This window comes from Indicator indicator, chromosome 29 (assembly GCF_027791375.1).
Source record: "Indicator indicator isolate 239-I01 chromosome 29, UM_Iind_1.1, whole genome shotgun sequence".
Classification (NCBI taxonomy): domain Eukaryota; kingdom Metazoa; phylum Chordata; class Aves; order Piciformes; family Indicatoridae; genus Indicator; species Indicator indicator.
In genome coordinates, this window is record NC_072038.1 from 6,922,943 (window position 1) to 6,941,389 (window position 18,447).

Here is an 18,447-nt window from a genome sequence, read left to right on the forward strand (position 1 = left end):
CCTGCCAGCCCCATGCCAACATCCCCACCTGCCCCATCCTGCTGCCGCCCATGCCCTAAGCCCTGTGGGAACCTCCCCATGCCCAGCCCCTGCCCAGGCATCCCTGTCCCAGGAGGAAATGCTCCTCTTGAGCACCATCAGTAAACTGGCTGCCAGCCCCTCTCTAGCCAGGGACGCAGCTTTGGGGCAGAGGTGTCTCTATTTTTAGCTGCCTGCAATGGGATTTAGCAGCGGGGAGGCCTCTGCCCTAGACTCCCCCCGGGCTGTCAGCTGCTCCCCAGCCCTGATCCTGCTGCAGGGCCAAGCTGGGCAGACTGCACTGGGTGAGGGGTCCTGGCAAAGGGACCAGTCATGTTCCTCGCCTCCAACACGGGGCTCCCCCTCACAGTGGGGCCCTGCCCAAGCCCTTTGCCCCAGCTGTCCATGGTGCCACGCAGCAGCAGCACCATACAAGCCCCCCCACAGCTCACAGTGCAAGAGACCCCTGGCAGCTCAGCCTCCCGACTCTGCCCTCAGCCCCAGGCTATTTCTGGCAGACACGTGGGTGTGCAGCAGTAGCCATGGACCACTCATCCCTGGCTTGGTGCAAACATGCAGTGGCAGGGAAGGAGCAGTGGTCTGGCACAGCTGTGATGGTGGGCTCTGGGGTGGCTTTGACCACTGACAGTGCTGAGCACCTCCCTGGCAGATGGCACTGCCCAGAATCGGTGCCCATAGTGCTTGGAGTAGTGGTCACTAATGGCTGGATGTGTCACAGCCACTGGTGCCAACAGCCCCTCTCAGCCATGCCCACTGCTGCCAGAGGCAGTGTCACAGGAGGGACCTGACTCCTTGTCACCACATCCACTCACAATGCTGTGCCAAATCAACTCCAGGTGCCATGTTTCCCTTCTCTGGCACCTCACACCTAGCTCGGGCCAGGCTTTGGGGACATCTACGCTGAATTGTGGGCACCAGGTGGAGGGTGCCCAGCATGAGAGCGGGTGCATCTGCTGGGGCCACAGTGGGTGCACAGGGGACTTTTGCCCCACTCTGGTGTTGGGCAATGAGGCATGTTCCTGTGTCACGGCTCTGCGGCTGCTGACCCCTGCAGAGGCTGGGCTGTCACAGCCAGGAAGGGGAGATCTTGTGCCCATGATGGGAGAGGAGGAAAGAGGAGCCCCGGGATGCTGCACTCACACAGGGAAGGGGATCAGTGCTGACAGCCCCACTGCTGGGAGGCTGGAGGTGTCAGACACAGGCACCATCAGCCACCCTTGGGGTGGGGGGCGGTGGGGTGGTCGCTGGCACATGAGTTTGTGCACTAAGCCCTTCCTGAGCGAGCAGTGCCAAATCTGTCAGTGGCAGGGACAAAGCAAGGACTCCCTCTCCCCCTTGATCTGCTGTCACGGCCCAGGATGTGCTGGCAGGAAGGGGGCCAGGGCACATAGCCTGGGCAGAGGGCATGCTCAGCACCAGGGCACACTGCTGCCACCACTGCAGCATTGCTCCAAGACATAGGGAATGGACAGAAAGAGGCTTGTGTTAGGATGTTGCCCCTTACCCGTGGGTGTGCAGTCCCTGCACTGCCCTGCAGCAGATCTGGGCTGATGTGGACCCCCATGGCCAACTGAGCATCCAGCCCTGCCTGAGGGCAAGTTACTCTCCTCCTCCCACCTAGATCCGCTTCCCTGGGGATATTGCTACCCTGGCTCTGGTGCCATCACACGTGCAAGGGAACGAGCTCCACATCTGGGATCACTGTGTTAAATTGCCACATGGATCAGCAGCTCCATGAAGCCTCCACGGGGACACTCATGGGCATCTGCAACGTGACCCAGGAACACCCTGGCACATCCACAGTCCCACATAAGCACTGGGACACTGACACACTCCTGCCCACAGCCCAGTCCCTCTATGTGGCTCCCATATCCCCAGCTAGGGTGGAGCATGGTCTCCTGACAGCGCAGCCCAGCACAGCCCCATGATCGGGAGGTGCGGGGAGGGGGCGGGGGGGGGGGGGGGGGGGGGGGGACGCTGCACACCCTCCGGACACAGGGATTAGCCCCCAGCGCGTTAATGCAGCATTTTCCACGGCTGGCTTGGCTTTGAGCTCAGAGCTACAAGCCAGCACGGCAGGGGCTTCAGCACTTGGCAGGGGAGGGAACAGTGCTGGGCCAGAGCTGATGCGATGCCAGTGAGAGCCTGGCCCTGCCGATGCTGCTCCACTTCCCACCAGAACAAGAGGCTGGGGGAGACGGCCACAGTGGGGAGACCCAGGAGGTCTGGCCCACACCCCATGCTGTCCCCGCTTGTGTCCCTGCCTAGAGCTCAGGGATGCCTTCCTTGCTCCCCACCTGCAACCCACAACTGCTTCCATCCTCCCACGGGAAGTGAGTACCATGAACTTTGGCAGTGGAGGAGCAGCTGAACTGCCTGGAGCAGGTCTCATGCTGCAAGTCCGCAGCTCTTTTGCACGGAGCTATCTGATGGTGGAAACCCCGGGCAGCGGCACACAGAGAGAGCCGACGTCACCAGGCACCGACGAGGCCGGATTCTGTGTCACTTTGGACCAAGAAAACCTAAACCAACCCTGACAGCATTTTCGTCAACGGCAACAGAGGATGCAAACAAACAGTACTCACATCTGTGCCATCAGGACAAATGCTCTGCATCACCTCCATGCCTGCTGCCAAAAGGGATGGGTAAGGGCATTCTCCACAGCTGTCCCAGTACCGAGGAGGGAGTGTGTGGTTGGCAAACATGGCTGGGCAGCTGGGCACCGGTCAGATAATCTTGCTGCATGACAGACTCTGCTGAGGGGATGCTGAGCCACGCAGCACCTCAGTCCTTGCTCAGGGAAACAAGTTTTTCTTGTTCATCACATCATTGCACAAAACCCCTGTCACACACAGGAGGATGGCATGAGAGACGCAGTGTGACACATGTGGTTAGCGTGTCACAGGGGAAGCACAGGGCTGGGAAAAGACGAGGAAAAGGTCAGTGCAGGCAGGAGTATGCACAGGCACGCCCGCACTGGCAGCTCAGCCCCTGCCCCCACGAGCACAGAGCTGGGGACAATCTCCAAGCACCTCACCGAGGACTGAGCTCAAGCCCTGATCTGCTGAGGAGCAGATGTGCAAGTGACATTGCACACAGCAGCCTAGCCTGGCATGGGTTCTAGAAGGGTTCCTCCTTGTCCCAGGGAATGTGGAGTACCTGGGCACAGCCAAGCCACCAGCTGTGCCAGAGGCAGAGGTGCTGCAGTATGAAACTCGTGCTTGGCTGTCCACTGGTGCCTGCTTCTTGCAGCCAAGTTACCCAGACACGCCCTGGGCTAAGACAGAAAGACAGGGACAAGGGCTCTGGTCGTGGGGGATGCAGAACAGGACAGGATGCAGTGCAGGAGCACGAGGGGATGGCAGAGTGGCCACTTCATCTCCCTGACATCTGGATTGATGAGACCCTGCCTCTGCCTTTGCTCCTGCTCCTGCCTCTGCCTGGCACAGCAAGGGGCACGATGCTGTGCTCAGCGGCTGGTCTCAGTCCTGCGCTGCTGCTCAGGGCTTGTGGTCACATTTTTTCATTAACTATTTTTAATCCACGTTTTGCCTCTTCTCCATTCAACCTTTTCTCTTTTCCCCTCTCCAGGCAACGTAACATTAAAAAAAAAAAAAAAAATCTGCACCACAGCATGCAAAAGCAGCAGGGATTAGTGGAAAGGACAGGGGCTGACAGCTGGGGCAGCACTAACATGCCGAGGAGGGGTCCTGCAGGCCCTGTATTTTCCTGTTGATGCACAGATAAAGCTGAGGAACTCAGGGGCACCCACTGGATTTGGCAGGGGTCAGGACACACACAGCACAAGCTGTCAAGTGCTGTGCAGGGCACGGTGGCTGCGTTAGGTGCACACGGCAAGGTGCTTGGGCAGATGCAGGTCGATAGCACTGGCTGGGCAGCAGCAGATGCCTCTTCCCCTGCCCATCCAGACACCATGGCTCAAGGGGAGCTGGCCTGACACTGGTGTGTCCAGTTCTCCCTGGCCACCCCAAGGTAGCAGCCGGGCTGGGAAGGCAGCACCAGGCAGAGGTGATCTCACAGCTGCTTTGGAGATGCGCTTCCAGCCATGAGGGCGGCAAGGTCACCTACCCACCATGTCCTGGTTAAACAAGGCCGTTTACCAACACCGTGTTGACACAGCAGAGCTTGGGACAGAGTCACAAAGGGCACTCGCAATGGGCCCCTGCAGCACCCGGAGAGCTTGGGGTGTCTGGGGGGTGTGTGGAAAAGTGTCCCCTGCTTCAGCCCTTTAGCAAGAAAGCCACAGCACTGTGTGCCCACCCAGTGGGCACTACTTCAGGGAGGGATTTCTCCAGGAGATGTTCCCGGCACAGCATAGCTTGGCTGGTATCACACGCCCGGAGCTCACAGCAGCACCCAAAGGTGCCGAGCTGCCCAAGGGCAGAGCCCCTTCCCGAGGTTACAGGGGCAGCGACTGAGGCGGGGAACAGGCACAGCCCGGACGCGAATTGCCTAGCCCAGGAAACCACCCGTCTCCAGCGGGGCCAGCACCCAGCACCCGGACGGCTCTGGAAGCTGCTGCTCCGGATTCCCGGGGCTCAGCTTGAGGCCCTAGGGATGCGCAGTCGTGACACGATATGTGTATGCCCTCGACGGGGCGTGATGCATCCCACCAAACAGGGAGCCCCGAGGCCGCGGGGGTGGGCGCTCCCCTCCCTCCTTCCCGCCTTCCCCCGTACCTGTCGGGGCTGGGCTCGCGGCGGCTCCAGGGCGCATCTCGGTCCTCGCGGGAACCGGGACTGGCACCGGCACTCTCGGCCGCTCCGGCGCAAACTTTTGCTGGAGCCGCGGCGGCGGCGGCTGTGGCGGCTCGGGGGAGGGACCGGCGCGGGGGGAGGGACTGCAGGCGAGGAGCCGCGTCCCGCCGCCCCGCTCCTCCCGCCAACACGGGGGAGGAGGGGGGTGTTGTGTGTGTGTGCAGCCCGATGCCCCCTGCTCCTCCCGCCGCTGCCAACCTTGGGGGCTCGGCTCTGGCTACGGCGCAGCACGGTTCCGAAATCACCGGCGACCGCGCCCGAGAGCTGCGGAGGCACCGGCTCTTGTCTCCGCCGCCGGCCCCTCCGCCCCGCCCCGCCCCGCTGCCGGGCATCGGCTGGATTCGCCGCCCGGGACGGGGCGGACGGAGCTGTGGGGGCAGCTGGACCGTAAGAGGTCCCCGAGGGACAGGGTCGGGGATACCCGCAGCTCCGGGAAGCCGGTGCAGAGGGCAGGCGGCGGGTCCTCGGGACTCTGGTGTGGTCCCTGCGGGTTTCCCGTCGCTGTCACAAGCCCCCTCCCCCTTCCAAGTCCTGCTCCCCGGTCTGCAAGGTTCGGCCCCTTCGGAAGGACCTGGGCAAACCTCGGCCGTGCAGCCGGGAGCCGCCTCGACCCCGCGGCTCCGGCCGCCGCCGGCGGGGACGGGTCCGTGTCCGCCTGCGCTGTCCCGCTACAGCCCAGCCGGGTAAACAGCCTCGCTCAGCAGCGAACAGCCGGGGATCCCACACCGAACCCGCCAGGCTGCGGCTGGAGTGTGGCCTGGGCAGAGGTGCCAGGAGATGCGGGGTGCCAACAGCCATCCCTGCCCCGGCCCTTGGACACAAACGGATCTACTTCGGTCTCTGGCGTCCGTGCAGCCGGGACAGCTCGGGGACATGGAGCGTCCTCCAACCCGGAGTTCCCCAGCCGGCGCCCCCCGAGACCAGGGTCCGGTTTGGCTCAGCTGCCAGCCCTCTGAAAGCCCCCATTGGGCATACCCTGGGGCTTGCAGGTGCCAGTGCTGACTGGGGTCAGCCCAGAGACAGCCCACCCCCTGCTCTGGGTCAGGAGGAGCCTGGGGGGGGTCAGCCCCAGGCCTGCCCAGGGCAGGCAAAGGGGTGACAGGAGGAATCCTCTCCAGGCAGTAGGGCCTGAGGCTTGGGCAGGGAAGGCTGGGCAGAGGCAGGGTGAGACCAGGAGGGGCCCGGCAGCTACAGTAAGTGCAAACACCGCAGGCAGTGGTTGTTGACAGTCCCGAGGCCTCCCCGATGCTCAGAGATAAGAAGCCCCAGCACCAAGCAGCTGCCGGACGCGTTGTGCTCCAGGCTGTGTCTGGCACATGCTGTCCTGCCTGCGTGGCTGTGGCGTGGCTGCCACCATAGGGTATGTGGGAAGAGGGGATGTATCAGGAGTACAGGGCTGGCACAGCCAGGGGGACGGGGACCATGGCCAGGCTGGAGCATTCCTGCCACTGCCCAACACAGGACCACACAACTTAGTTTCAGTAGGGTGATGGCAGCCAGGGCAAGGCTCTGCAGCTCCATCCTTTTCCTGCTCTGTATTGGCTTTGCATGGGTGCAGAGCAGCCCCCATCAGCTCTGGCTCATGAGAAGAGGGCTCAGCTCGCCTCATGCTCACCTGCCCACAGCCCTTTCACAGGGCCAGGCAGAGGAACAAAGCAGTGATGCCAGCCAGCATCATTAGACTTCGTTACGGTGATGAGCTTTCACTTCCCTGCTGTCCCAGGCTGGCTCTGTTCCGCCCCTGGAGCCCAATTAGTGCCACTTCCTGGAGGCAGCTCCAGCAACAAGGCTCAGGCAGATGGCTGCCCTCAGCACAGCTCTGCTCAGACCAGGCACTGGTTGGGGCAGGGCTGGCCCAGGGAGATCCCAACATTGTGGGAGTACACACACCCTTGGGGCTGAGCTAGGGCCACAGGCCGGAGTGAAGAGCCCCCTGCTCAGCGTGGGGAGAAGCCTTGCACCCCTCCCTGCACTCCTAGAGTGCTCAGTGCCCAGGCCCAGCTGCAGCAGGAAGGGACATAGAACTCCTCTGGCTCCCCCATAAGCAGTACACAGGCCCTGTGCTTGTTTCACCCTTTATTAAAGTCACAAATATTTTCCAGTTCTTTGATCCCTCAGGGTCCCCATGCACACAGGTGCACAGGCCAGAGGGACTGGTGTCCACAGCACCCACATGCAGGGCACTGCAGGGTGAGGGGGAACATGGGGCACTGAGTGCTACAAAGGGCTGGGGAGAGGCATGAGGCCACAGGGCTGCATGGACATCCCCACCCCAGGCTGGGTCAGTGAGTGATGGATCCTTGAGTGGGCACTGCCTGGCCCTCACTGAAGACAGAGGACAGCTGGGCAGCTGCTAGCTTTGCCCCAGGCAAGGGCAGGGGAATGAAGCAGCTGGCCCTCACCCCCAGGCTCTGTTCACCATCTTCATTGGTATGAGGCACAATCCCTGAAGAGCCCAGCAACCAGTGGGTGCTGGTGAGTTTTGGCCAAGCAGAGTCAGAGTATGGCTGGGGAGGCTGGTGGGTTTGGGGTGGCCAGGCTCTGCTGGGGGCAGCAAGAGAATGCAGTGGGTCAGAGGCACTAGTGGAGGACAGGGCCTTGCTGCTGGCAGGAGAGGCTGGAAGCACACCAGCCCCACTGAACCCACTGGCCCCTGGCCTCCCCAGCTCTGTGACCAGGCTGGACTCTCCATTCCCCCAGGACAGTGCAGTCTGGAGGCACATAAGAGACAGGGCTGAGAGGGGTAAGGACAGAACTTGTGGCCTGTAAGAGCAAAAATAACCCAAAACCAACAGCGCAGAGGAGAGAAGATGCCAAAGAACATCCCAGAGATAAAGGAGATGCTGAGAACTGGGGTGAGAGAGGGGAGTCTAGATTGGCTGGCCACAGGCACTGGCAAGGCACAGGAGGGGGCAGGAGGGGCAGGGGAGCGGCACCGGCCCCAGACAGTGGAGAAAGGTTCTGGGATCTCAGTGGTGACCTGCACGCTCACCCGCCTGGGGCAAGGCAGAATCCCACCTCTCCTATTCAGGTGACCACTTTGATCCCAAAATATTTGCGTAGCTGTTCCAAGAAGAGAAAGGTGAGGACGGTCTGAGGAATGAGACGGATGGCAGCAGGAACAAAGCCCTGCAAGGAGATAGCAAGAGCAGGGAGAGTCAGCGTGAGCTTGTTCCAGGGTGGCCAGCAGCCCACCCCACAGGGAAGCACTGACTGGGCACATGGCAGAGCTCTGGGGAACTGGGACCTTGGTGGCAGCAGAGCCTGCCATGGCAGGGAGGGAGGCACCACAGCCATAGGTGTGAACATAGATTTCAGCACCATGCATCAGCCCCTCTGCCCCAGACACATCAGTGCTGGCACCACTGCTATGGAGGCAGAGTCTCAGCCAGAGCCTGTTCAGATCCTACAGCCCTGGCTTGGGATGGTGGCCTGGCAGGTGGAGGCTGCCACAGGCAGCAGAGACAGGAAGGCTCCTGCCCCAGTACTGTTCTAGGTCTTAATGACTGCTCCCAGCCCAGGCTCCCCACCTCCACCCCACCAGCCCACCCCAGCATCCCCAACCTTGTAGAAGGCGAGGGGACCAAGCTTGGCAGTTTCCATGGCACAGTGGACAATACCCTGAAGGAAGAGGGAGAGAGGTGAGGAGGAGCCAGGAAGTGGAAGGCATCAGGCCAAGGGGGAAGGACATGCTACTCACCCGGTACTCGCCGTGGGAGTTCATGAGCCGGGTCTTGAGCACATCAAGAGGCTGGCACAGGAATGTGGCACATCCGCCCTGGGGACAGTCAGCAGGGGTCAGCACAGGGTAAGGGCTCATGGAGGGAACCCAGGTAGGTGCCAGTGATCAAGTGATCACAATGGTCACTGCAGAGAGCCAGAGCTCAGATTGGGCCCCACCCCCTGCCAGGAGGCTTACAGGACCCTCTTTCCCTGGTCCTGCTCCATCAACATCCCAAGCAGCAGCTCCGGCAGCCCAAACCCAGCTGCAGGTAACCCATCTCCAGTGCTACCTCCCCACACCCAGCCCTGCTCACAGCAATGAAGCTGGCCAGGAAGTGAGTGAAGATGTTGTCTGACAGCACTCCAGTCGCAAGAACCAGCTGCTTGGCCTGGTCATAACAGGAGAGCTGTGGAGACACAGCATGTTAGTGATGCCTTCCCTCTCCTTACCATGCCAGGAACTATCTGTCCCTTCCCAGGTACCTATTACCCAGCAGAGTTACCCTACCTGCCCAACAGTGACCAGGGCCCCCCGGCTGGATGCTGCAGTAGCTCCTGAGAAGAGTTTCTTCAAACCCTCTGTGGACAGACAAGTTAGGATCAGCACAGGTCCTGCGACATTCCTCACGCTTCCTTCCCATGGGAGCCTCCTTCCCTGCTCCGTCTGTGTCCCAGCCTCCTCACACAAGTGTGCTTAAAACACAACTGCAGGGAAGGATAATGCTTCACAACAGCCCTGCCTCATCCCTGCTGCTGTTCATTCCCCTTCCCACCCACTCCACCCTCTCATGATTTTCCACAGCAGCTCCTGGCAGGTCCTTCTTCCCTACCAGAGTACAGGCAGGCTGCCAGGCCCTACCCCAGACAGGGGCTGCAGAGATGGTGGGCTGTACCAGAGTCTTGCCTCCCCTGCCTCATGGGCTCATTGCCACACTCTGTCCCTTCTCCGTACTCCCAGATGGAGGGCCCTGGGACACTCCTGCCACGGTTTCCCAGTGCCAGCAAGGACACCCCAGACACGCTCACCCTATCCCGGCTGGCACAGCCTCACCTTCCCGGAGGACACGGTACATGCCGTCCAGGGCATGGGAATAGCTGGAGGGAGCAAGAGGGGAAGGTGTCAGGGCCAGAGGCTCCCCAGCACCCCGGCAGCCCAGCACGGGCAGCTGCAGCTTCCAGGCCCACGGTCACGGCCCCAGATCCGCTGTCCACGGGGAACGGTGCCGTGACACCGGTTCGGTGCTGCCCCCACGCGGCCACATAGACACGGGGATCCGGTAATCCCGGCTCCCCCGACTCGCCTTCCCACTGTCTCGGTGCCCACGGGAGCTCAGGCTGCCCCTCGACCCCTCGCCCAGCTGCCCCAGCCCCTGGGAAGCTCCAGCCCTTGGGAAGCTCCAGCCCCTGGAAAGCTCCAGCCCCTGGAAAGCCCCAGCCCCGGGGAAGCTCCACGCCCTGGGAAGCTCCAGCCCCTCCAACTCCGATGTCCTGGACCCCTACTCACTTGCGCCGCAGGGCAGGTGGCTGCTTCATGTCGTTCTGCATCCTGGAAGGCAGAGGAACATGGCATGAGGTGGAGGCTGGTGCCCGCTGTCCCCCCCAAACTGGGGTCTGGAGCAGGCTTGCCCCTGATCAGGGTAGTGGGCAGAGGCCCAGGAGACAGGCTGTGCCTTTACTAAAGGGACAAGCAAGCTGTCTCCAACCCCACAGCCCCTTGGAAGACCACAGTGGGGCCCAGGGCTGTGACACTGGATAGCAGAACAACTCTGGGCCTTTGGCGTGCAGGCCACCTCTGCCCTGGGACTTGGCCACCAACTACAGAGCAGCCTGGTCAGGCTGTGAGGAGCGCAGGGAGAAGCCCACCATCCCAACTGCTGCCACACGCTAGTCATGAGCCTCCCTCACCAGCAGCATCAGGAGGTGGGCAGAACTGACCTGACGTTCACCATGTCTGCTGGGGTCCCCACGAACCCACCGGTGAAGCCTGCAGCCGAAGAAGGAAGGGCTGGGGTCAGGGGGCTCCTCCAACTTGGGGAAGCACAGGGATGAGAGACCCTCTCCCTTGCTCACCTCCCACTGCACCCAGCAGCACTTTCTGATAGAAGGGGGGAGGGCCCTGTGTGCCATGGCCCAGGCGGTCCCTTGCAGTCTCATAGATGCCAAAGCGAGTCAAGGAGTAGGTCATCTGGAGATGGAGAATGAGCTGCTGGGTGCCTGCTGCCTGTCAACTCCAGCGCAGCTGCCAGTTGTGGTGGGCAGTGCCACACTGCAGGGCTCTGTGCTGACCTCAGGAGGCTAAGGGCTGTGGGGACACCGTGGCACTCACCTGCCGGCACAGTGAGGCGCTGAGGCCATTGTAGAGAGCCAGGAAGCCATCGGTGCGAATCACGTGCATGGCCATCCCCATCATCCTCATCTTCACCTCCTGCTGTGTCTGCAGGTGGACCTGAGGCAGAGTCCAGCAGTGTCAGCTCACAGCCCAGTGTCAGGGTGCTGGGGGAGCTCAGGAGTGGCTGGTCCAAGTTGTCACTGGTGTAACTGGGTAGCACTCGTGCTGGAGCTTCCCTGCCAACAACAGCTCCAGGCTCCCGGTGCTTAAGCAGTACTGGGAAGCCAGCCCAGGCCAGCACCAGGGTGGTGAAGGCCAGCAGGAGAAGGGGCAGTGCTGAGGCTCCTGCCTGTAGTCTCTACAGGCGCCTGCTTGGCTTAGTGCCCTCAGCAGTAGCCCTAAGATGAAGCAGTAGCACCTGCTTCTCCAGAGAAAGGCCACAGGCCATGTCAGGGCAGGGAGGATCCAAAAGCACATGAGTGAGTGACCAGTGTGGGTTTGTTCAGTCATCACAACCATGCTGGAGGATCTATAACCTCCTGCTGCTCCACTTCTCCCCACAGGCGCTGCCAGGCCTCCAGAACACCCCCTCCACCCTAGCCACAGGAGTCACAGGGGCAGGCACACAACCCAGCAGCCCGGCTCATCAGCTCTGATCCACTCCCAGGCACAGCTGGGGGTCTGGGTGCTGCCCTTCCTACTTGCAGCAGCCCAACGTTTCCTGCCACCACCAGAGGAAGCGTCAGGGGGACTGCAGGGACTGGCCAGGGTGGAGGAGCCATATCGCCCAGTGCTGGAGCATGTTCTGAGTGCACCCACCCAGCCCCACAATGTGTAGACCACAGGCAGGTCAAAGGCCCAGGAGATAAAATTGAAGAGAGCAAAGTGCCGCTGGCAGGGAATCAGGGAATCAGGCCTAGCTCCTGTTACAGAAGCTCCAGCATGGCCAGGGCGTGGGATACGCGGCAGGACACTGGGAACAGTCACTGCAGGGAGGCAGGGACAGGGCTGCCTTTGACCCCAGCAGAGGGGTTTTGGGTGTCAGGGACCAGAGCTCATAGCATGCTGGGAAGCTGGGTGAGGGCTCTGGGACAGCCTGGGGCAGAGGGACTGGGCAAGCAGGTAGGGCAAAGCCACGTCTGGCAGCACTCAGCTGCCTGCCCCTGAGCCACAGAGAGGAAAGGCAGGCAGGGGAGAAGGTGGCCAGTGCTGCGGTCACCACCACAGGGCTGGCAGCCTGTGTGTGGCTCGTGCTGGCTCAGGGGCTCTAAAGCAGCCTCTATCTGGGGCCAAGGTCCAGAGGTGCAGCAAAATGCACTTTGACCCCTGCCAGACCCTGTGACCCCTTATGCCTGGCACCAGCCACCACTTCAGGAGAGCTCTGGGTCAAAGGCAGGTCCCACATTCAATACTCAGGCATCAATCTTCTTGCAAATCCAGCTGGCTGGCCCAGGCTGTTCACAGCCAGAGGGCTACACATTTTCAGGGACAGTACATGGGGACACAGACCAAAAGTCACACCCATCAAGCTGGCTCAGAGTCAGACCTTGGGGCATGTGCCTGCCTAATTCCCTTTCTTAGCACCTTGACAGGGCATCCTACATGAGCCTCCACAGGCTTCCCTCCACCTCCACTGGACAGATGAGTCCAGCCAGGCACAGCATCTGGCCCTGCCAGCTCTGGCTTTTCTCCCGGGCCTGTGTCTGGCACACCTTCCCCTATCCCCATGTGTGGGCTGGGAAGGGGCTGCCCGTCCTGAACCTCGCCCACGGACACAGCCCTGGGCATGACAGGCTCTGGTCTGAGCTTGCTCTCCTGCTCCCCCTCCACAGCCTGCCTGGCTGCCAAGATTGTCACTGCTTGGCTGGTGCACAAGGCTCCGGGCAGTGCTGGCATTTGCCCTGTCCGTGGGTGCTGGCAGCACAGGGCTGCGTGTGGCACTCTTTGTGTGGAAGCAGGGATGCCAGGCCGTCTGCGGCGCCTAGGTGACATCTTGGCCTGAGGACACGGAGCCCAGTGGGCCCGTGCCCAACACAATGGGCACTGGAGCCACAGCCCAGCCTCATGCAGGAGCCTGGGCTGGGTGTCCTCCACAGCTTCCACAGCTCCCATGGCTAGCACCCTGAGCTCCCCAGAGTCCTCGGCCCGAGTTGTGTCCCCTCAGCCCCACGCCAGTCCCCTCACATGCCTGCACCTGCTCTTAGGCCTCTCTTAAGCCAGGCCCAGCGTCCCCTTAACCCTGTCCCTGTGACCCACTCCTGCTCCTGTGCCCTCACTGCCATGACCACCAGGGCCCACAGCTGCTTGTGTCCTCTCCATGGCCAGGGCTATGTCCCTGCTTGCTCAGTCCCCCCACAGCCACCAACCAGCTCCTCCGAACTGGCTCCTCCAGGCATCTGTTTCCCCCTGTCCTCTGCATCCATTCCCCAGCCCCTCAGGGCCAGCCCCACCGCGGTTCCCGGAACACCAGACTCGGCCCCATTAGCTAAAACTGGCCTTCCACAGCCGTCCCCACAGTTGCTCCTAGCCCTTCACATGCGCTCCTGTCCCCTTACAGCAGCTCCCCGGACCCTCAGAACCCCTCCCCAGCTCCCTACAGCCGGCACCCACCCCGAGTCGCTCCGCAGCCTCTCAGTCCCGTCCCTATAGCTGCTGCCCTCCCCTCGCAGCCTGCCTATGCCCACAGCAGCTGTTCCGTGCCGCGGCCGTCACCCGGACCCTCACACCCGTCCCCTCCTTCCCGCAGTACCGCTTCCCCACACCCTCAGTCCTTGCCCTACAGCCTATCCTGTCCCCTCAGGGACACTCCTGTCCTCTCACAGCCTCCCCCCAACCCCTCATAGTCTGCCCCCCGCCCCAGCAGCCGTTACCCCCGGTAAACCGCAGCCGTTCCTCGATCCCTCAAAAACATCGCCCCCACCTCCCCAGCGCCGATCCCCAGCCCCAAACCTAGCCCTAGAAACGCTCACAGCCCCTCACCTCCCCTAAAACCCGGGCCTTTAAAGCCGTCCCCTCACAACCACTTCCCCATCCTTCAGGACCAGCCCTATGGCCTCTCCCAGCCGCTCAGAACCATTTCCCAGCCCCTCTGATCGCGTCCCACGACCCCCCAGGCCCATCTCGATGTCCTCCCGTCCGTTTCCCCCCCCCCCCGCACTCCCAGCCGGTCCTTCCCTGCCACCCCCCTGCTTCTTCTTCCTGAGAGCCCTTCCCCACCCTCCTTCAGCCCCGTTCTCTCCTCTCCTCTCCCCTCACCTTCAGCAGGTCCAAGGGGTGGGTGCAGCAGGCGGCCCCGCTAGACGCGAGGCCGCCGAAGTACCAGCGCGACTCACGCCGCTCCGCCATCGGTGCCGCTCTGCGTTAAGCCACACCCCTCCTCCCGGTCACTAACACGCCCCCTGCATCAGACCACTCCCCTTCTTCACGGTACCGGGAGGTGTGGCAGGAGCAGGGGGAAACAACGAGCCTGGGGTCAACGCAGCAGAGCAACGCAGAACTGCCACGGCGACCCCAGGCTTCGGATGTACAGTTCCCACCCACACAGCCAGCTCCACGGACTGAGGAAAGCAGCACTTCGCTAACCGTTGACCACTAATTAATGGTGACTAGTTAACAGGGAGGTCAAACCATCCCACCCACACCCTGTGCGGTGGCCACATCGGCATCTTGAACCGAAAAACAGCTGAAGGGGGGGGGGGCGCTGCTGCACAGTACTGCAGGGGTATGCAGCACTAGTACCAGAAGACTCAAAAGTTTTTTGAGAGATGAACCATTTCACAGACTTTTTAGGATGTTTATGAAGGTAGAGTTCGTGGTGACGGCAGGGCTAGACGGCAGCCCCACCAAAGCATACAGCATTCTTGCATCGGATCGCTTCGAGAGAGCCTTCCCACTGCACGACAGAGGGGGTGTTTCGCTCTCAGAAACACCCAGACCCAGGCTCTGGTGCCGGTGGGGAAGGTTGCCATCACACCAGTCCCTCCATGGTGCAAATGCAGCTGCCTGCTGCAGAACCGTGGCCACCTACTCCAGAACCACAGTCCCTCCAGCTGCTTCCAGTGCCGCTTTGATCTTCTCTGCTTCCTCCTTGGAGGCGTTCGCCTTGATCTCCTGTGGAAGGGACTCCACCAGCTTCTTGGCCTGCAGGAGGAACAAAGTACGAGGTTCACAACTGGCATTTCTCTAACCAGATTAACAGGTTACCTGCCACACACAGACCCAGGGAACTCAACAAGTGTTCCAAATCCCCATACCTTCACTTGGAACATCCTGCTGGAAGACATCTAAGCCTGACAGCGCATCCACCATAGCCCTAGAAGAACCTTTTCCAGCAAGAAATTGCCCTTTAAATTCCTCCCACCATGTGCAGGGCACTGTGAGGTATTTCCCTGCTCTGGGACATGCAGCCACCACACAGGGACATGCCACAGCTGTGACCACCCTGCAATGGGTCTGCTGTCTGCAGTGTCAATGTTTTGGTTCACATATTTCTGCAGCAGGGAGCAGAAGCTGCCACAGGATTTGTGCACGGCTGCACAGGAACCCACTGTGCCGGGTCACAGAGCTCCAGCACAGACTGTGCTCGACAGCACAATCTTGGTATTTTCAGGATTTTTTATACACAACTCTAGGTACCACAACACCAGGGTATTGAAGGCAAAGTGGAAAAGCTGCCAATTTACAGGGATTCCTGCAGCACTGGGTACAAAGAGGGAAGACACCTGAGAGGGTAAGCCCCAGCTACAGCCAGATGTTCTCACTTCTAGACCAAACAGCAGCAGCAAAGCAATTCTGCTCCTTAGAAACAGTGCCCAGGAAGATTTCTGCAGTGAAGAGCCACAGCCAGCTCCCTGCCATGCAGCACTGCAGGTGTTTTAGCACCTAACAGACTGACCAGTGCTGACAGGAGGAAGGGTCTTATTACTTTAATGCATGTTGGGCACAGCGATGATGCACCCATGGTGGCAGAAAGCACTTTTTTCATGAGAGGTAAGGTGTAGGCATGCAGGCAGGGCAGGCACAGCTTTGCTCACCAGAGCCCCAGCCAGGATCCTGTTCTGGCTGGGAGGAGGACAGGCAGCGCAATCACAGTTATTAATTTAAGATTCCTGCTCACTAATGCCTAACGTCTGCTCAAAGTTTGCTCTGAAGCAGCCTCAGCCAAAGGAAGCAGCTGCTCAGAGCTCCCAGCAGGAGGAAGAGCCAGGTCTGAGCCAAACTGGGACGGCACAGCAATGCATGTCCGCTCCAGAGAGAGCACACAAGGACACTGGCCCAGGACACGAGGTCGGTGTCTGCTGGGCTGGCTCAGAACACAACAGAAGCACAAACACCTTGAGTCCAGCTCATGTTGATGATGTGGCTGTTATCATCAGTTATTTCTGTCCTGTTTGGGTCACATCAAGCATCCAGCATCTGAAGATTTCACCAGCAGCAACACTTTATTCCAAACCACACCTAGCTCCACAGGCCAGGAACCCATTCCCTGCAAATCTCATCAAACCACCTTGACTGGGTAGCCGTAAAATTTATAACAGCAACTGCTCAGCTATGCTCTGAGTACAGCTTCTGCAGGCAGAGCCAACCCCCCAGCAGCAGTGTTTGTGTGGGAAACAGAAACACCAGGTTGGGTAAGTCACACTTGACCAAGTTTACCTGCAATAACCTGTCTGCCAACCCTGCCACTGCACTGCACTGTAACCAGCAGCTTGTCAGGCAGGTTCCACATGGTAGGCCAGGCTGATTTAGCATGAGTTCTTCAGACAGCTTCCACTCATCTGCTGAGCGGGTCCGTTACATTTGCTATTTGAATGTTGCTTGGGACTGCTAATAGATAAACAACTGCCAAATCAAACAATTAACTGATATTAATTATCCCCTTGGGCCGATGGAACTCATGTCTGTGCTACAGTCTCTGTTGTCGAACTGTTTGCTTTGTGATACATCAATACAAAGGTCTGTCAGAGAATTTCTGCACATCCTTCTGAAATCCTGGGCTACAAATAAGAGCAGATTTCACAATACTCAACATCTCTTCCTTGCAAATAGATGATCATAAAGTGCAGCTTTCTCCCCAAGATATGAAAGTGTTGCCCAGTGAAGAACTGAAGCACATTAAATGCTTCTGCAGAAGCTGCTGTATCACCGATTCTGTGTTCTGAGCCTACATCACAGTGCAGGGCCATGAGCACAGATGTTGCACAGGACTGTGAAGGCCCATCTCCTCTAAGGAAAAAGGAGAAAGCATCATCTAGGAAAAGAAGAGCTTTGAAGAGTGCTATGAGCACGGACTGCAAGATGTATGAATTGGAAAAAAATAATCTAAATTCAGAAATATACTTGCTTTGAAAAGCCAAAGGGAAGGCAAGGTAAAGCTGTGACAAGGAACCCTGGCTACCCCTGAGGTCTGCAGCCAAGCTCACAGCAGCTCTAGCATTTGAAGGCTGGCTCCAAGGACATTGGGGTCTTTCCTGAGCCTCCTTCTTCATCCCACTGCTTTAGCAGAGCTGGAGAGCACAGCCTTCTCTAAAAATTGCCTAATGGATGCAACAATGTCTGCCCTACACCTCATCCACCTCTTTGTACCAAGGCATGCACATAAGCAGGCTGTTCTAAATGTGGAAATCCCAGCTCCCCTTGGAGCACGGAACTGAGGCTGCTGCTTGCACTCTGTTTCAAGGTCTGTCCAGGCTTGGGGGTGGCACAGTAGGTAGCTGGAGCCTGGGGCAGCCCCTTCCTCACCTGCACCAGGTTCACTCCCGGCACGAAGTTCTTCACCTCCTTGATCAGCTTCACCTTGTCAGCAGGTTTCAGATCTGTCAGTCGGACGGTGAAATGTGTTTTTTCCTTCTTGACTGGGAGCTCCTCCTCGTCCTGGAAGCAGCCAGAGCTCGGTGAAGATGCCCGACCCAGCCCAACGAGCCTCCACCACCCCACGCATGGGGACCCACGGGGCCGACAGGGAGCCCCGGGGACCCAGCTCCCGCCCAACAACCTGGTACCTGCGGAGCCGGCTGGGAGGGCGTGAGAGGAGCAGCTGCCGCCGGCATCACCCCCACGTCCGGGATCTTCAGAGTCTCCTGCGGGAAGAATAGCGGCACCAGCGGCCGGTGAGGCGGCGCACGCGGGCCGGGCCGGGCTAAATCAGACTAGGCCAGGCAGGGTCGAGCCGAGCCGGGCCAGTCCGAGCTGAGTCAGGCCGGACCGCGCCACGCCACCCACCTTGAGAAGCGCGTTGAGGTCGGCCACTTCGAGCAGCGTCAGCCCCGCGATGTCCTGCACCAGCTGCCGCACCTTGGGGGAGTACTCCTTGGCGGCCGTGTCCAGCGGGGCCCCGGCCAGCGCCTCCGAGCGCCGCGGCCGGCCCGTGCCCAGCGCCCGCAGACCGGCGGCGGGGGACCCGACCGCGGCCCAGCACCAGGAGGGCGGCGAGCGGCGGAGCAGGCGCGGCGGCAGCGCGCGGGCGGCGGGCAGCATGGCGGCCGCAGAGGACACGGCGGCGCTCTGCCCCGCGCTCTATGGTCCCGGCGGCCACCGCGGCTCTAGAGCGCTCTAGGCCGCGGCGCCTCCTCTCGATGG

At 60.5% G+C, this 18,447-nt stretch overlaps 2 protein-coding genes across 2 annotated transcripts; both read right to left on the bottom strand.

Moving 5' to 3' along the window:
- Positions 1-7,736: 7,736 nt before the first annotated feature.
- Positions 7,737-14,217, bottom strand: SLC25A10 (solute carrier family 25 member 10). The gene is made up of 11 exons (XM_054393803.1): positions 14,125-14,217; positions 10,867-10,986; positions 10,611-10,725; positions 10,476-10,524; positions 10,045-10,086; positions 9,592-9,635; positions 9,049-9,119; positions 8,855-8,947; positions 8,518-8,595; positions 8,382-8,438; positions 7,737-7,946 (listed from the first exon to the last, which is right to left on the bottom strand). The coding sequence occupies exons 1-11, from the start codon at positions 14,212-14,214 to the stop codon at positions 7,845-7,847; spliced, it is 861 nt and encodes a 286-aa protein (XP_054249778.1). The 5' UTR covers positions 14,215-14,217; the 3' UTR covers positions 7,737-7,844.
- Positions 14,218-14,648: 431 nt separating this feature from the next.
- MRPL12 (mitochondrial ribosomal protein L12) lies at positions 14,649-18,345 on the bottom strand. The gene is made up of 4 exons (XM_054393894.1): positions 18,091-18,345; positions 17,871-17,948; positions 17,611-17,742; positions 14,649-15,009 (listed from the first exon to the last, which is right to left on the bottom strand). The coding sequence occupies exons 1-4, from the start codon at positions 18,343-18,345 to the stop codon at positions 14,893-14,895; spliced, it is 582 nt and encodes a 193-aa protein (XP_054249869.1). The 3' UTR covers positions 14,649-14,892.
- Positions 18,346-18,447: the final 102 nt, after the last annotated feature.

Excerpts from the sequence above, each read along its gene's own strand:
- SLC25A10 (XM_054393803.1), bottom strand. The coding sequence starts at position 14,214 with ATGGCGGAGCGGCGTGAGTCGCGCTGGTACTTCGGCGGCCTCGCGTCT. Across the intron at positions 10,525-10,610 it reads GCTGCTGGGTGCAGTGGGAG|GCTTCACCGGTGGGTTCGTG; the intron begins GTGAGCAAGGGA and ends CTTCGGCTGCAG. Across the intron at positions 8,439-8,517 it reads ACTCCCACGGCGAGTACCGG|GGTATTGTCCACTGTGCCAT; the intron begins GTGAGTAGCATG and ends CTCTTCCTTCAG.
- MRPL12 (XM_054393894.1), bottom strand. The coding sequence starts at position 18,345 with ATGCTGCCCGCCGCCCGCGCGCTGCCGCCGCGCCTGCTCCGCCGCTCG. Across the intron at positions 17,949-18,090 it reads ACCTCAACGCGCTTCTCAAG|GAGACTCTGAAGATCCCGGA; the intron begins GTGGGTGGCGTG and ends TTCTTCCCGCAG. Across the intron at positions 17,743-17,870 it reads CCTCCCAGCCGGCTCCGCAG|GACGAGGAGGAGCTCCCAGT; the intron begins GTACCAGGTTGT and ends GGCTGCTTCCAG.